Below are 18,526 nucleotides of genomic sequence, written 5' to 3' on the forward strand. Positions count from 1 at the left end.
AGTTATTTTCATATATCGATTAAAAGCGAACATCTTGTATATAAATAAATAAATAAATAAATAAATATTTGGATTTCATGTTTTCGTCCCGCGAGGCCATAGCTTGCAGCGACGCGGCTCGCGGCGAGTCGCGCGAGCCTCGCGCAATCCTGGCGGCCGCGTTCGAGCGTGTTCTCGCGACAAATTCTGTCGGCGAGTCGCGCGCGTCTCGTTCAACGGCACCGCGATTCTCCGGTTCGGCGAGCCCCGTCGATGGCCGACGGACGCAGCGGCGGCGCAAATTGGAGCGAGTTTCACCCGGCTAATTGCCGGCGAAGACGGGAGCCGATTTCTTCGGAGGACCCGCGCGATTAGCTCGCGTATAGCACGGGCCGGCAGGTGTGCTCCGGCTCGATAACTCGAAACGATCGCGAATAAATTAATAATAAACACCGGGGAGCGCTTCGGCGGCAAGCCGCTCGCCAGGAGATCCGCCGGCTCGATACCTCCACGGTGCCTGAAACGTATTTTCGCTTAACGCGATTTCGTTCGCGGCACGCTTAAAAATTACTTTCGCTCGTTAAGACGATTCTGCTCGCTCGCCTTAGGGCCCGGGATGGAAAGGGGCTGTGCAACGGCGTGGCGAACGTGTGGTCGGAAGGGAGGGAAAGGGAGAAGGCCGGGGAAGAAAGGAGACGGCGGGAGACTAGCCGTTTAGCCGGCTGTTTAGCCCGCTCTCGCGAGGATCTCCGGCGCGATGGAACGCGGCCGCGCGGTCCGATCGCCAAGATTTTCCTCGAGTTTTTTGAGCGAAGTCGCGCGAACGCTAATTGGACGGCGAGAGCTAGAGCGCGATGTGTGGTCTAGCAGCCGCGTATTTTTATTCGACACGGCGAACGGCGGTGTTAAACGACTGACGAAACGCATGACGAGTCGCCGCGCCGGAACGATCCGTGGCCTGTGCGCGTCTGTCGGGGCCGAGCCCGACTTTCGAGCAACTTTACGACCGACCTCGTCAAGTGAGTTACGGTTGCGAGTGCAGCGCGGCGGCAACGTGCTGCTGCACCCTGCGCCGCGGCCGCGGCCGACGCCGACGCCGACGGATCAAAGACACGAGGGCCGGGACAGATTGAAAGTTCCCCCACGATCTACGAGACCGTCTGCTCTGATCTGCTCTGCTCTGCTCTGCTCTGCTCTGCTCTGCTCTGCTCTTCTCTGCTCTGCTCCTCCGCCGCCGCACGGCTTCCGCCGATTCCGGCGGGTTCCGCTCCGAAACGCGGCATCGAATTCGGAATTTCTCGCGCGGCGAAGTCGACTCCGGGGCCGCCTTTGATTTCCGGCCGCGAAGATCTCGCGCCGAGCACGGCGACAAGTTTACGATCCGGAACGCGAGTTACGCGCGCCGCGTGTACAGAGGCGGACGCGGACGAGCCGAGCGGGAAACGGCCGTTTCTGGTCTCTGAAACGCGACCACGTCGGGGCGAGTCGAACGCCGCGAGCCGGAATCGCGAGGAAAACTGTCGCGGAGACCGTTCGCAGTTCGTCGCGGCTCGTCCCGGTCCCGCCGAAAGCGATCGCGCGCCGTTATCTGATCGCGACTGAGTGGCCTACGCGAACGATCATCGATCAGCCTGTCGACGGGTAATTAAAAAGAGCCACATTGTTTGTTCGCGAAACGCAAACTAATCTGGCCGTGACGAGGTGTGTTTTCTTTTTTTTTTTTTGTGGATCGCGCGCGATCGGACTCCCACGCAGCCGGTGTCGCGGCGCGTCTTATCTCCGACGTGTTCTCGATCGCTATCGGAGCCGCCCGATACGCGTCCGAGCGTCTTCTTTCTCTCGGAATTCCCTGAAACGCGAAATACGCGACGCTGCTCGCGGTTCCCACGACGAGCCCTTTCCGCTCGTTACCGTCACACCGTCGACGCACTTTAGACGTAATTTTTCAATGCACACAGTATATATATATAAACCAGTAAATCTTTCTAAAAAATTTATTTTTTTTAATATTTCAAAGAACTGAAATATATATTATTATATTATTATATTGTTATATTATTATATTATTATATTTTTATATTGTTATATTGTTATATTGTTATATTGTTATATTGTTATATTGTTATATTGTTATATTGTTATATTATTATATTATTATATTATTATATTATTATATTGTTATATTATTATATTATTATATTATTATATTATTATATTATTATGTTATTATGTTATTATATTATTATATTATTATATTATTATATTACTATATTATTATATTTTCATATTATTATATTATTATTTATATTTATATGTATATAAATATTTTGTAAAAAGCGGATATTTTTCCAAATTCACTGATTTTCCCCCGTCAGACGTGAAATAAAGCTCGCAAATAGTGTGTTAAGATTTAAATAGATAGAACAAGTTTAGGTTCTCCTAAACGATTCTTTTGTCGTATGCAGCGACACATTGGAAAGATGGATAAAGAAGCATGCCAGAATGGAACGCGTAATCTGTTAACTGATTTTGTTTCGATTTTATTTTATCTACGGTCGAGTGCGCGTCATGAGGTAAAACAAAAGGAATCGAAACAAAAGAAGCGCGTTAACAGCGAGTACTTGATAAAGACGGTGCAACAAAAGTGTGAAAGAATAATTTTGATAGATATAAAGTAGATGACCGGAATAATTGATAGGATGAGCGTCCATGCACTTTCGAACCGAATACATTGACATTAACGCGCTATCCGTTTTTTTTTGTAAAACATTTAATATTTGGCAAACCGACGATAAGATTTCGATAACAAGTATGTTACGAGGACTTTTAAGATTTCGCGGATGAATTCTTTGGAATATATAACGAAATTTAGAAGAATTAATTTTTTTAGAAAGGTATTAATATCTCTGCCGTACATAGCGTGCTAATAGCGAGAAATACAATTGTATTATAAAATTATTGGCAAATGTACAAATACGACAGAAGGGGTAAAGTAAGTAAGCGGTGAAGTAGGATGTAAGGTAGATGGCGATGCAACGGTAGATGCACTTGCATTGAATTTTTGCGATATGGAAGGACAGTTGACGAGACAATCAAGCACTTTGTAGACGAATAAAATACTTCAGACGACTTTTTTCAATGCTGAAGAGTAGTTGAGCCCAGAATCGATAACGTGGGTTTATAAGTTGCGTTTAGAGCTAAACCTTCCGAGGTCTCAAAAGCGACTAACAAGCCTCTCCTTATAAGAACTACAGGATAGAATTTATTGTAATTCTTTATACAGTGGACCCTCGACTTTCGCACACAATTGGTTCCTGGAAGTATGTGCGAATGAATGTTCGAAAGTAGAGGGATGTAAAAAAATATGCACCAAAAACGGTGTTTTAAAGTATTTATTTATTTATTTAGCTTTCGGGTGTTTTCTTTATAAACTTGTCGTTAGAGTTAGTTGAGTACCACCTATAACGCGCAGTGTCTTTTTGTATTGCCCTACGTACTTGAGATATACGTTCTCCATTAGGATCGCATTCTTTCATAACAGTTAAAAATTTGTCCAGATGCATGAAGGCTTCATTCATATTTTTAATTGTCAAAGTCTTGACCTCTTGATCGGAACAACATTGTAATCCGATGGCTAAAGTCTGATGTCCCCTGGGAGGGGGCATCCAATTACAATGCAGCCTGCTCGACTCACGACGTCCGCTCAGAGGGAACATTCGACCGCAAAGGCTTGCAAAGTTGAATTTTTTAATATCTGCGAAATAGCGAATTATGCGAAAGTAGAATGTGCGAAAATCGAGGGCCGCCTGTAATTCTTACAATTAAACTGCGGATCTTTGTGCAAATTCTCATTTCCATTCGCAATTCTCATTTCATTTCCATTCCATTCAGAATTGGAATTAAAGAAAAGAAATATCGTTCGTCAACTAAAAGATCGCTTGTTACAAAATGAGAATAAAAATGCTATTACACACCTTGTTAATTGACATGTTTTCTTGCATCTGAAAAATCTACGCAAGCCATAAATGCATAAAGATCCGCAGTCCACTTATAATAGTCTGTGTCCGAATAAATAAATAAATAAATAAATAAATTCAACGATTCCTAATGGAAGCAGCTTTACGACTTCAACAATTACGGAATCAAAAATGTGAAACCGGTCATTCGACCGGCGATGGGGTAGGTTTAGCGTTGGTAAAGTGCATAGGCTGCCCAATGTGCAGGGCTGGGGTTAAATAGATTTTTGAAATAGTAGACTGTAGATTGTAAATATTTCTATCGTCTCTTGTAATACAGAATTTGTTAAATAAATCTCGTTCGAAGTAACAGTTTTCATATGAAAATAGCATTTCAAATACATGTATTTAATCGGGCAATATCCATATGTAGCTGCTATTTAAAAAATAATTCATCTGCCAAATTCTGTATCACACGAAAAGATAAAAATATTTACAATCCATTTACTATTTTAACATTAACCGTACCGAGCGGAAAACATTACTCGTCCGCGTTGTCTTATGGAAAAGTATTGAACGTATTTAGATTTCTCCCAATTCTTACATTAATATATGTTGGGACGAATAAATTTATCGAATGGTTTCCGGTGGTCTTTATAATTTCAATAATTATAAAATAAGAATCGTCGAACCGGTCATTTGACCGGCGACGGCACGGTCAGCGTAAATTAGTTAATATCCGCATGCAACTACGATTTACAAAATAGTTTATTCGGCAAATTCTGTACTACTTGAGAAGACGAAAATATTCACACTCTAATTCGCTATTTCAAAAATCGATATTTCCCCGAGCCCTGCCAACGTGCCGCGAGACGAGTCGCAAAAACCGATGCTGCGCTCTTCCTACGAACTTAATACGTTTATCAAAGTAAGGCGCCGAAATTAAGAGACGACGTTCGAGGAGATCGGTCCGACAAGCGTGCAGTAAAATTCGACGGGCCCGCTCTGGAGCGGCGCGGACGCGGCGAGCGGGAGACATCGACGCGTCCGCGCGCCGGAAGCGGCCTCGCTGCGATCTACATAATTTTTCTGTCGTCCGCGGCGAGCCGTCCGCGTGTTTGACGGTCCCCGATCGGTTTTACTCGACTAACGGCGCACGATGTAATTCCGGGCGAGCGAGCGAACGAACCATATCGCCTCGTTCCGCAGGCCGTACGCAGGACCCGCGGCGATACGCCGAGGAAAATCTGCCTCGCCACGCGCGCAGCGTGCGTTTCGCGCGGCTCTACGTTCCCCGAGACTTCCGGGAAAGCGGTGAACGCTACGCGAGGGGGACGAGAGGGCGCGCGGGGGGATGGCCGTCGTCCGACTCGGCGTATTATCCGGCGACGATAAAATTGTCAACATTCTCGTGACAAGCCCGAGAACGATTTGTTTCCTTCTATCGGTTATCGGTTATCGGTTATCGCTTATCGAGGCGAGAAATCTCGGGATAGCGAACGCTTCGAGAATGCTCGAAACGGGAGAAGTGTTTACCGACGTACCAAGGAACACGAACTCGAATCGCGAACGCGTCGACGATCGTTTCAGCGAACTGGTCCAGCGGCCAGGTGAGCGCCCACGAATCCCCTATGTGGGTCGACGAGAGCGCGACTCGATTGCTCGCCGCTGCTCGATCGGGGCCCGCCGAATCTCTTCGTCGACGCTCCGATCGTTTCCGGCGAACCGGCTTTTCGAGACTTTTTGGCCGCGCCGCGAGTAGGAAGTCCGCGCGACGAGGACGAACGCTGCGACGATTCGCCGGAGCGGTGTCCGTTCACGGTTGCGAACGGGGGAACGGGGGGTGGGGACGCGGAACGAGAAATAAATCGCGAGCCGATTGAACGATCAACGGGATGAAGAGAAGGCGAGACGATAAGGGTCGTTACGGTTTCCGGTTATTTCGAGGCGTTCCCCGTAGGTCGGCCTCGGCCTCGGCCACACGGCCTCCTCCATCTGGCTCCGACGAGTTAATCGATCCCGAGCCGATTCCAACCGGTCGTAACTTCTGGGCACGGTCGACGCGGCGTGTCGTAGTTCCTCGCTTAACTAAGTCATTGGCTATTTATTACGGTTGACACTCCGACGAAACCCTATACGCCCGGCGTGACAGTTTTTTTTTTCGTCCCCGGCGGCCAAACCGTGAAAACGGGCTACCGTTCTCTCGCGGCGGAACTAGAGGCCCCGCGGCCGTTCCGTCGAGAATTTCGATTTTGTTCGTTCGTCGAACACGCGATGCGCCCGGCCCCGTCGCTGCGTTCTCGTTCGCAGTTAGCGGAATCGACGTTCCGAAACGACGGTCGCGGTGGAAAAACGCGGAGCAAGCGTCGAGAACGGCAGCGGTCGCTCGGATCGGAGAAAAGATTTTTTAGAATCGATTCGTCCAATGGCAATGTCTGTAATTGCGATGCGACTTTTTATTCATTCATTTATTTATTTATGAACGATTCGAGGCTCTTTGGTATAATGACACATGGATAATGATCGTATGCAGGACGGTCATAAGGGACCAGAAATTATTTCGCATCGCTTCTAAATAAATTTAGAGACCCGCTAAATCTATTTACATTCAGAAATATTCTATTTATAGACTGTTGAATTGACTATAATTTGACTTCGCTGAACACGCAGAGGACTGCTTTCTAACCTCACCTGCGCGTCTCACGTCGCGAACGTTCTATATCCTTTTAAATTTCCTCATTCGCTGTATATCGTATTAAGCAGAGACCCGTTATTTCGATAAATAAATAAATAAATAAATAAAGTAGGGAAGACGCATGTCGGGCGATCATCGAAGAGGGAAACGACGAAGCGAGAGGCGACGGGACGCGGAAGGCGAAGTTCGTCGTCGATCAACGAGTACCGAAATTAGCGTTTATTTAACAATTTGGAATCCGTGGGCCAGCGGGTTTTGCTTTGGCCCGCGGTTTGGAGCGGCTCGGCGCGGCCCGGAGAGGTCGGAGGGGAGTAAGAGCGCGTGTCCAACACACGTGCACGCACACGAGAGTCCGCTGGTCGATTCATCGCGCCGTTTACCCAAGTTTATTTGGGAACGACGGTCCGTTTCCGTGGGTGAATTGCACCGTGGCCAACCGTAAATTTCGTCCGCGGTAGAATCTTCGTGGGCGATTATTCGCCGCGGGCGTCCAAGATACGCGATGATGAAACCAAACACCGAGTCGAGTCCAGTCGAGTCGAGTCGAGTCGAGTCGAGTCGAGTCGAGCCGGGTCGAGTCGAGCCCCGTCCGAACGGACGTCTGGCTGAGCGAAGCAGCCACGGTCGTTTCCAGAATTCCGATGAGACACCTCACCTGATCGCGCGAAACGACCGCTTCGCGCCCGAGGAATTAACGCCCGGCGAAATCACGCACCGGGGACCGACTACTACAAGCCTCGAAAAAACCTCGCCCGTTAAATCATTCATTAACAAAAGGAACCACGCAGTCCCTTGCAACTTCGTCCCCCTCCCCTTCCGTCTTTCTCCTCCTCCTCTCCTTCTTTCCTCCCGTTCCTCTCCCCGCCGTAGAAACGATTCAAGCTCGAAACAAAAAAAATCTGTCCCGGCGGTTCGAAACGGAAACGGAAACGAGTTTCGCGGCGCGCGCGCGTCCTCGAGACGCGTATCGGGAAACGGTCGACAACGGAAAATATCATCTCGGGCAAAATATCTTTTTTGCCTTCTGAAAGAACGAGACGAAACCGTCGGGGAAGCAGAGAGCCGGACAAAAACGGTCCCGTTTGACGGGTCGGACGGAGAAGGGGAGTAAAAAAAGCTGGACCGTCGACGACGTTTATCTCGGTAACGAGCCAGCGACGGGGCAGCGGTAACGACGACGACGACGACGACGACGACAACGACGACGAGAACGACAACGTGAACGGCGCGGACTTATCCGTCGCGCCACGCTCTCGCACCGTCGTGCATTGTTATTGTAACACGAGGCGCGCCGCGATCTGCCGAATCGTATCACTCGCGCCGGATAACCCTTTAGCGTTTCTCGCAGCGATCGATCGATTTTCGGCAGACCGGCGTCTCTCTTTCGCCGGCGAGAGCGTGCACACGCTTCCTAAACTGAACGGCACCCGTTTAGAGGCGCTAATAAAGCTCGACGTCACCGTGCAAAACGAGACTCACCGTGCTGATGCAGCTTGCCGCCGCCGACGGCCTGTTGCTGTAACTGTCGATGCTGATGAGGCTGCTGCTGCTGCTGCTGCTGCTGCAGCTGCGACTGGCTCTGTTGTTGCTGTTGCTGCTGCTGCTGTTGCTGCGGTATCGGCGGCGACGTCGAGGAGGTCTGCGACTGCTGTTGCTGTAGCTGTTGCTGTTGCTGCTGCCTCGAATCCCTCGCCATGATGGCCGCGATGCTGAAGTCGGTGGCAGACTGCCGGCTCGAGTTGCAGTTGTTGTTTAGATTGTTCAAGAGGCTGCTGTTCGGCGACGGGCTGGAGCTTTCGTCGGCGTCGTCGCGGGTGCAGCCGGGCGACAGGCCGCGGCCGGCGGAGACCGCGGAGACCGCGGAAACAGCGGAAACCGCGGAGGCGGCGGTGCCCTCGGCCTGCATTTTTCGTCCAAGAAACAGATGTCGAGATTCCTCGTCGTCCTCTTCGCTGCCGGCTCCTCCGCCGCCGCCTCCTCCACCTCCTCCGCCACCACCGCCGCCGCCGCCGCCGCCACCGCCGCCGCCGCCACCCCCGAACGAAGACAGCGTCAATCCGTTTCTCTTCCTACCGGCGAGACCTCGCGACTCCAGCAACATCACCTCGCCCTCTACCACTCTTGACACTCTGGCCCTCTTAACCGGGTCCCTCAACTGTTATCGTTGACGACGGCGGACGATGATCGGTGCTTCGGCCGGCGATTATTCCCGTTCGACGAGCGACGACGAGGCTTCCGTTCGCTTTCCGAGACTGTTGTCGGTCTATCTACGCTCCTGCTGACCGGAATCCTCGACATCCTCCCGGATGATCACGGTCTCCCGTCTTCAACGTCCTTGTCGTCGTCGTCGTCGTCGTCGTCGTCGTCGACGTCGTAGCTGCCGCGTCGGACCTTTGGTGCGCTTTCTCGTTTCCGTCACCAGGCTCCGTGAATGCTTCGCGGCGACCGTAATCGAACAAACTCACGCGTCGAACGGAAACGCGGCTCGTCGCGACGCGAGGCGTCCCGTTACGTCGAGCCTCGAGGTGCGCGGCGGTGTAGCGCGCGCATCGCGGCGACACCTCGATATACGCGTTCGACTCGACGGTGAGACCACGGTCGAAGCGAACCGCAGCAACTTGAAGGCAGCACGGCGATGATGCACGCGCGCACCTATCGAAAAAGAAACCACTGATCTCGCGCGTTTCGGAAACGCGGAACGGCACTGTCAACGACGCGGACGGGTCCGAGGATCACGGGCGGCAGGACATTCGAGGTCCTTCGGCGAGAGAAGGGACGGAGAGGGCACGGGAGAGGGAGAGGGAGAGAGTGAGAGAGAGACAGAGAGGAGGAAGAACGCGCGCGGTGCGATCGCGTCGTGTCGCGTCGCGATATCGGCCCGTATCGGTTCGATGTCCCGTGTGTCCCGAGCCTCGAGAGTCCCGAGTGCGTGGAGAGCGCTCGAGTCGAGCGGAGAGCGCGGACAGAGCGAGAAACGAGAGAGCGACCGGTTGCCCGACAGACTGACCCGCGCCACCGGCGGTCGGCTCCTCGTTTCGGTCCCCACCCCCGGCGCTTCGCGGCTCTCTTCTCTCTTCTCCGGATCCGAGGTACGAGGCGCGCCGTGCGCGGCGAGAACGCGGCGCGGCGCGGCGCGGTGCGGCGCGGCGCGGTGCGGCGTGGCGACCGCGGTGGCGGTGGCGGTGGCGGTGGCCGTAGAGGCCGTAGAGGCCGAGAACGAGGGTCGCGCGGGGCTACGGGACGTCGACGCCGACGCCAAACCCAACACCCGATGCCGATGCCGATCCCGATCCCGATGCCGAAGCCGAAGCCGGGACAGAGCGCGCACCACTCGACACGGGGTGAGAGACGACCCGAAGAGGGAGAAAAGGCGACTCTGCGGTGGTTCGGTAGGCGGCACCCTCCGGCCAAGCTCCGCCCGAACGATCAGCACCCGGCTCCGCCCGCCGCCTCACTCCTCCTAGGAATTCATCGGGAATGCCGAGACTACCTTATTACCGCTACCGCCTCTCTCTCGGGTTCTCTCTCCCTCTATCAACCGCTCCCCCTCTCGCTCGCGCCTTCTCTCTCTCTCTCTCGCTCTCTCTCCTTCTCTCTCTCTCTCTCTCTCCGCGCCTCCTCGCCGCGTTTCTTCTCTCGCGATCGCCAACCGGCAGCCAGCTGTCTTTCTAAGCGGGTACACCCGCGTACGGCTCGTACACGCTTTCGCGGAACCGTTCGATTCGCTTGCTTTCCGTTCTCTCTATCCCCGGTTTCCCTCGATTCCATTTATTCCCGCAGTCTCGCCGAGCGCGATCTTCGGCAGGGTCGCCGCCGCTAATGGCGGTGGCAGCGATGGTAGCAGAGATGGTAGCCGCGATGGTAGCAGCGAGGCGAAGCCGTCAACCGTCGTCGTCGCCGGTCACCGTGGAGGTTACACCCGTGTTGGTAGCGACGATGGCGGTGGCGGCGGTGGCGGCAGCGACGGCGACCAAGGTGGCGGTGGTGCTGGTGCTGGTGCTGGTGGTGGTGGTGGTCGCGAGGCTTCCCCTCTCGCGATCCCTTCTCTCTCTCTTTCTCTTCGCTCCTCGTCCGCCTCGTGCCTCCGCGACCTCCTCGCCCGCCGCGTCCTCCGCGGCCGCCTCGTCCTCGTCGCGACTCGCCCCATCGGGACGTCCTCTTTTTCCCCGTCCAGGTTGTTTCTTTCGCCACGGTCGGCCTCCCGTTTCTCCTCGGGCCTCGGGAGCCCCTCGCCAGCTCGGCGCGGACGAGTAACCGAGGAGGGTGGTACGACATTATGGTTTGGTACGAGGCATTCGGTCGCGGCAGCTGCCATTTTTTCTTACGAGGGAGGGGGCAATTGCTGACAGGGACCGCTTTCCTCCCTCCGCCACCCGCAGCATCCGTTCCGCCATCGCTCTCTCTCTCTCTCTTTCTCTCTCTCTCTATCCATTTCCCTCCCCCACCACCCTTCGCCCGCGCTGTTTTCGTGATTTTTTCCGTTTCCTTTCCGTTTTTCGCCTCGCGCGCCGCGTCCTTTCGATCGTCGCGCGACGGCCGAACCCGTTTTCCGTCGAGCTACGACGTTTTTTCCGGCCGCCTCTCGTCGACGGCTCGCCGATCGGTCGTTGTCGCGGGCCCGATCTCCCCGAGTGACGGCGAAACCGGACGAATTCGACGAAGACGAACGCTTGGGAAACCGAGAGATCGGCTACGGCACGGCACGGCACGGCACGGCGTTTGGCCGGCGCGTTCGAAAATAAGAAGCCCCGCGAAACGGTGCGGCTACGCGCCGCGAGCTGGGAACGCGGCAGATTGCTCCGGATATTATTATAATAAAGCAGGAAATTGCCTGTGCGCGCTAAATACGTAGGTAGCGATACGCGGATCGCCGCGCCGATATCATCGCGGGTCGGATCATTGTAATTATACGGTTTAAGATATACAAAAAAACCGAGCGCGATATTATTACGAGTTAGAAATTTCACGCGATTCAATTCCGTTATTATCCGCGCAAGATAAATGTTATAATTCTCGGCGGAGCAGCCGTGCCAGAAATGAGCCGGAAACCATGGACCGACGCGATCGTTTGCTCTCGCCCGACAAGAAGACCCTCTCCACTTCTTCCCTTTCTCTCCCTTCACCTTTTTGCGGCCCGCAACGAAAACCACCGGCGGTATTTGATCGCCGGGACATTCTTTCCGCGTTTCGGATCGCCGGAAAACTCGGGATCTGCGATATTCAATGACGGCTTTGCTCGGCGATGGCCGCGAGGCGATCGAGAACCGGGCTCAAAGGGAAAGCCAATGCCGATGTCGAAAGCATCGCTTCCGGTCGTTGGGGCCCTTGCCGGCCGCGTGGCGTTGCTTTTTCCAAAGGAACCGGCAGCCGCGCGCTCGCAAACGGTTACGGCCGACGTTACGATCAGGTGAATCCGTTTGAATAGCCGCGGTCCGAGGAAAACCACTTCAAAGGATCGCGTCAAAGCAGAAGCCTTTCACGACCCCGGCCGACGTAACTTTGCCGATGTATCTTTAGATGCGAGGCCCCGCGTCTCTCTCGGCCCGCGCGGATGCGCTCGCCGAGAGGATATATTTAGTTGCCGTATAAAACCGGCGCGTTTTGTTATCGATATCTGTCCTTTTAACGAAACCGTCCCACCGTCCTCGACGTCGCCGGAGGGGGCTTCTGTTTCTCCGGGCTCCGTCCGCGGCGGTGGTTTCCGGCGCGGAAACGGATAAAATCGTCCGTCGCTCGCACGCCGCCGCCGCCGAAAACTGGGGAGCCGCGGACGGTACGCACCCTCGCGAGATACACTTTGGCAAGTTGTCCATCGATGGGACGGACCTCATGGTTCGCTCATGGTTGCCGCCTCGTTTGGGGAGAGCCTGTAATCTGCTTAGCCTGACGCTGATCCGGACAAATCGCCGCGCGGTTACGCGGCACTTATTCTCGTCTTTCCTTTTGATCGCGAGCCCCCTGGTTCTACGTTTTGTCGTAGGAATCTGATCGATGACGTTGCCGATCTCTCGGCAACCGAAACGCTCGTCACTGGCTACGAAACCGCCGAACGTTCGAGTAGGAGTCGTCGGCCCAGTGTACCGTATCTCTTCCATTTGCGTGAAGAAATCCCGTTCGATAGCAAACGAAAGATTACGGGCCGTCGATTAACGACAGCGGTCGGGAAAACGCACCCCGACGCTCTATGCGGGCGCGGTAAGTGTTAACGTTTCTAAAAATTCTGTTTGAGCTGTTGAAATAATGATAATTGGGTCGCGGAGCTCTTTATGCGAAATAAAAATTACACGAGTTAAGGTATAAGATATACGATTTAGATGGAAGAGTCTTTCCTATTTTAACAATCGTAATACGATGAAAACAGTGTAATAATGTCCGTAAATGATTCGTACGTTCTTTTCATTTTGTATTTGATTTGTTCATTTTTGCCGTAAGTGCATACAATCTGCAGACCGTTGATAATATATTTTATTTACGGGAACAACCAAAAACATGAAATAAAAAATTTTTTTTTACTTGGAAAGAAGTTTAATCTGTAATGTATTTTCCATTTTGTTCGATGACCTTTTGCCATCTCTCTGACAACTTGAAAATTCCAGGCTCGTAGAAAGTCTGATCCTTTTCGGCCAAAAACTGAGTTAAGCGAGATTTTACAGCGTCATCGTCGTTAAAAGTTTTACCACGAAGGGAGTTGTCCCGGGATCGAAACAAGTGGTAATCCGATGGCGCGAGATCAGGGCTATACGGTGGGTGTAACATGAATTCCCAACCAATATCCATCAATTTTCGCCGAGTGGACAAAGACGTGTGCGGCCTAGCATTGTCCTGCTGGAAAATGACACCTTTACGATCGACCAATTCTGGTCGCTTTTCCTTGACCGCTGCATTCAATTTGTCCAGTTGCTAACATTCACGGATAATAAAAGATAACATAATAATAATAATAATAATAAATTTATAATATAACATTTACGGATATCATAGAAATGGGAGTGAGAGACATCTATAACTGAAATCGGCAATTACTTAGTTGCCAACCCAATAGATGATCGCAAAAATCGTTGTCGAATACATTCGATCTCTTCGTATAGATTATGGTCTTGATACGGTGGCCAGTACGATTCTTTGCAATCGCATGAAAAAGAAAATCGAGATATCGGAAGAACCGAAGTACGGCGCCGGAATCGGTAGTCGAATTCTGACTCTTGTTCTCCTGCATCGCGAGCACCGGCAACCCGATCGTTTACAAGTTTCGCAGTTGTTCTACGCGACGTTTACGTTCGGCCCGCGTCGAATATTTATGTTGCTCGCGATTTCATTTTCTGCGGGCGCACGATTGATTGACGGCTGCCGGGCCGAACCTCCCGGCTTCATCCCCGTATTTTGACGCGGCCGACGCTTAATGGCACGCCGATGTTTAATAATATCGCGAGGAAAGGTTCGGGCAACGGGAGCCAAACGGCTCGTGTGACCGATCGGAACGCTTGAAAATCGATTCGACGATCTCTTTGACCGCACGCCGACGATAGAACGCCACCCAGAGCACACGGCATTATTCCAACAACTTTTTATCTAGACGCTTGTCCGAGCGAACAAATAAATCGAACAATTTCAGCCGCGGATACGTACGTATACAAGATTATTCGCGCAACAATCTTTTTGCGCATAAATTAAACTGTTGACCTGCACGCGAATAGTTTATTTACGAGTTATTTATTTGCGAACAGTCGTTCGCGAAATAATTGATTCCGAAGCCATTATTCGTCGATTGCAACGACACGTGTATCGTGCTTTCGCAATGCTAATTTACCTGTACGACTGAACTGTCCAAAGCAACGGCCGAAGAAACCATTAAAGTTCCATTGAATAATTTCGAAAGACATTGGATATTTGTTCTTCCGTCTACTATCATTTGCTATACTACTGTCACAAGTTATAGCCCGCTTTCCGTCCTAGATCACCGTAACTTTGCTGGGATACGAGTCCCACTTTTCTAGAACTGAAATAGCATAACGTGTTTGCATAAACTGTTTACCTAAATTGCTGATTCGCTGTCGGTCTCGACGCGATAGATTTCTGTTCGGTATCGTAAAAATGTCTGCTTAGCCGTATGTATACGAATCAATTAACTGAAATCAATTAAATAAGTTAAATAATTTTCTCGCGAACAATCTTTTTGTAACGTTTACAAATACGAGAATAATCAAGGGTGACAGCTGAGACACCCTGTATAATATTTGTGCGGTCAGTAATATTATTGACATTGAGTTCGGCACATTTTACAATTAGTATGGTGTGCGAGTGAGACAGTTTTTTCTATTTCTTTTTAGTTATTAAATTACATCTGCAACTAGAGCTTCATCGAGCTAACCAGCAAATTTGACGAATTAAAGATATGTCTTGCATGACATACCTTATGCGACCTTTCACTTAACTCTTTTCACTCGAAGCCATTTTAACCGTAAATCTAAATTAATCTTTCCGACTTATGGTATCTCCATTTTATGCGACAAAGTGCATTTTGTGCATATGAAATTGAGTCTTGTGACTCATACAACGGTTAGACTTTTAACCATTTTTTACATCTAAACTTTGATAATATACAAATTATCTTGGAACGTGATGTAACAATTTTAGTGGCGCCTCAGAGTCACCACACGAGGGTGCAAAGGGTTAATTCTGCAAATCGGTTGGTTCGTTCCTTTCCAGTCTTCTGTGTTGTGGCGTATCATTTAGATCACTGACGTGTTCGTTGGGCTGATTTAATATTCGTTTCTCGCGTGCTATAGCGAATTTTCCTATCTTTTGTTTGGCATTGCGCGTGCCCACTTTACGTAGAAAATCTGTCCTCAGTGCTTTATGCTGGAGTCTGTGAGAAATATGTGAATAGGAAGTGGATGACGATCAAGGTATCGAGGCTCTTCTGTTCCTTTAACAAATAACGAATCAAAATCTTATTCACTTTCGAATAAATATAGATACTCGGGATTCGCGAATAACGAATAAAAAATGATATCCTTATCCGAATGAACCTCGACAATAAACTTTACTCTAACATTCGAATACAAATATCATTCTCTCTCTCTCTCTTTCTCTCTCTCTCTCTCTCTCTCTATACATCGTTCGTATACAAATTTCATCCTAATTCGTTATTCGTCGATCGAACGAATTTTGTCGAATTCCGGCGCCGCGCCGCGACACCCTGCGTCGAGCGAACGGGCCCGAACGGGTTCGAACCGCCGTCGAACACGTCGAACACGGGTCGTCCGAGACTCCACGGACTACGACGAACCAGCGATGGAAACTCGTGGAACCTCGCGATGAATTTTTTTGCCGGCTCGGAATTTACAAAGTGTTCCCGTGGTTGGACTTAGTGTTGGGCGACTCGCGCGGGCCGAGCCGAGGCGAAGCGTCCTACGAAAAGCACGGGGAAAGATGAACGTTAATTAAAACTCGGCCCGCTCTCCACCTCGCCAATTTTCTCGGAGGATATCTCTTGAAACCACTTAATCGCTCGACCGCAGAAGTGCCACCAATTTGCCGGCTATACGAAGCCGTAGGTTTAGGGACTCCGGGGCCACACGGCGGCACCGGCCGTAGGTGCGACGAGGAGAGAGAGAAGGAAGGCGACGTCGACGGCGGTGGCCGAAAGAAATGGGTATGATCGCAGTTGGCAACCAGAAGCAGAACCAGAACCGGATAATCCCGAAATCAATCGAGGGGCACGGACGCCTATTAGACAGCGGTTAACCGTAAGCCGAATTCGCCTCGGAACGTCGTCCAACGTTTCTTAAAAGTCCCGTGGACCCGCTTAATTTCTCGCGTCCGAAACCGTTCAATTTTCGAAACGGTGCACGCGAGCGGATATACCGCAGGTAGATTCGAACGAAAGGCTCGCTATCATTTTTCGTGCGACGTCTCGTTTCGTGTGTTCCAACGAAATTTCCGGCTTCCACTCGGTTCTACGACACATTGATCGCGGAATTAACCATCTTCGTCGCTCGCTTCGACCGACTTTTGTACAGTCACAAGAACGATTAGGACGATTTAATTAAATCTGATTAAATTTAATTTAATTTACTTTAATTTATTTTCTTACGGGTTTAACTCCCTTTTGTGTGTAGAACTAGTACAAAATACATATATATCTACCCTACTAAAAAGTACGTAAATTATATCAATGGATACCGTAAAAAAACTTGTGAATTGTGTAAACTTGAACTTAAGCTTATACTTAAACTTAAGCTTACACATCAAACAAAATAACCGACATCCATATTGGTTACAAGTTTGCGCAAAAGTTACGCTAGCTGAAACAATGGAAACAATTGAATAATTTAAAAATGATGTTACGTTGTTATGAATTTGTTGAATTTGTTAACACAGAAATTACATTTTTATTCTTTTCTCGTTCACTGCAATCGGGATAAACAATTTTTATGCTACTTCAAAGATCCGCCGTATAGTTATAAACACATAGAAACAGGTATCTCAGTGTTGCAACAGAAACAAGTCGACGTTGTAAGCGACGTCACAGTACAATAAGAATTTGATCTGTTAGAGAGCCGCGGCGCAATTACGTGGTTGACTGGCCGCATAGAAAACAATAAACGCGTATCAACGCGATCGTTCGAAGATACAGATTTTATTATCCAACCATGTTTCAACGAAGCCAAATTGAGATTATTAAACGCGGAAAGACCTAATTTTCATTCGCGGCCCGAGTTTCTTACAATCGATCCAGACGATCTTTGTTCCGCACGAAAATCAAGCTTACGACATCGCGCCGATCTGTTCCGGTATAACGAGTCCCTGCAAAAATCAGACCGCAAAATACGAGACACCGCCAGTCTGATTAATTGTCTAGTGGATAGATCGAGCCGAATTAATCGTTCAGCGAACAGATCCAGTCTGATTAATCGTTCGATGGATAACCCTCGGTCCAATTAATCGTTTAACGAACAACTCCGGTCTAATTCATTTCTTGCCGCTCTGAACGCGCCATGCGACTTCTGACAGTACATAGTACAGTAATGTCTCTCTAATTGACGCTCAGATTGTCCACAAAAAAATGGACAATTTGGGAAGAGGAGATACGATTATTCGAGCCTCGCAGCTCGTTTTTATAGTTGTTCAGAATCGATAACCATAAAAAAACCGAGCCACAAGGCTCGAACAATCGTATCTCCTCTTCCAAAATTTGTTCATTCTTGTGGACAATCTGAGCGTCAATTAGAGAGACATTACTGTACCGTTTAATAATACAGCTTCTGCGGACGAGAACGAACAACGAAGACAAGCATCGAAAAGGCCCTAGCACTTTTAGGGTAGCGTACAGCGTCCGAACGGATAAATCATCGCAGCGTCACTGAAACGTGGCCACGCGTCGGTGCCGATGATTTCGATATCGAACTCGATCATCGGCGCTGCGATATAGGCGCGCGTATGCAGATTGGTCGATCGTGGAACGATGGTCGGATTTCGAAACGGTGGTTTTTGCGGGTTTCGAAGTCGAGACGCGGGAGCTTTTTTGCCGAGGGTATCGCACAGTAACGAAAGGAACCTAACCGAGGCGAAAACGAAACAGAGAGAGAGAAAGAGAGAGAGGAAGAAAGAGATGAAGGAGCAATGGGGAGAGAGAAAGAGAGAGAGGACAGGAGAGAAACGGGTATAGCATGGCGTGGAGGCCGTTGCGTTATCCCTCGGGACGAATATGATGTAAATAAATGATGAGCTGCCCTTAAGGGAGTGGATGCTCCCGAGTGGGGGTAAGAAGTGTTATGAAACATAATTAGCGGCCGCCGCCACCGACTCGCGATGATTACAGGGCGGTGAGCAAAAGTCCTGGTGATGGAGAAGGGAGCCGATGCGGGATAGATTTCCTGGCTGGCTACGAGCT

At 50.2% G+C, this 18,526-nt stretch overlaps 1 protein-coding gene across 5 annotated transcripts in view; it reads right to left on the minus strand.

Moving 5' to 3' along the window:
• The window catches only part of LOC117219298 (uncharacterized), a 42,157-nt gene extending 32,393 nt beyond the window's left edge, over positions 1–9,764 (minus strand). For all 5 annotated transcript variants that reach the window (XR_013032651.1, XR_013032649.1, XR_013032650.1 and 2 more), the window contains exon 1: positions 8,110–9,764. Coding sequence is in view for 2 of the 5 variants with exons in the window: in XM_033468337.2 (XP_033324228.2) it covers positions 8,110–8,731 (622 nt within the window). In the remaining 3 variants the exon portion in view is untranslated. The remainder of the gene's footprint in view (positions 1–8,109) is intronic.
• Between the last annotated feature and the right edge of the window lie 8,762 nt (positions 9,765–18,526).

This window comes from Megalopta genalis, chromosome 2, assembly GCF_051020955.1.
Source record: "Megalopta genalis isolate 19385.01 chromosome 2, iyMegGena1_principal, whole genome shotgun sequence".
NCBI classification, from domain to species: domain Eukaryota; kingdom Metazoa; phylum Arthropoda; class Insecta; order Hymenoptera; family Halictidae; genus Megalopta; species Megalopta genalis.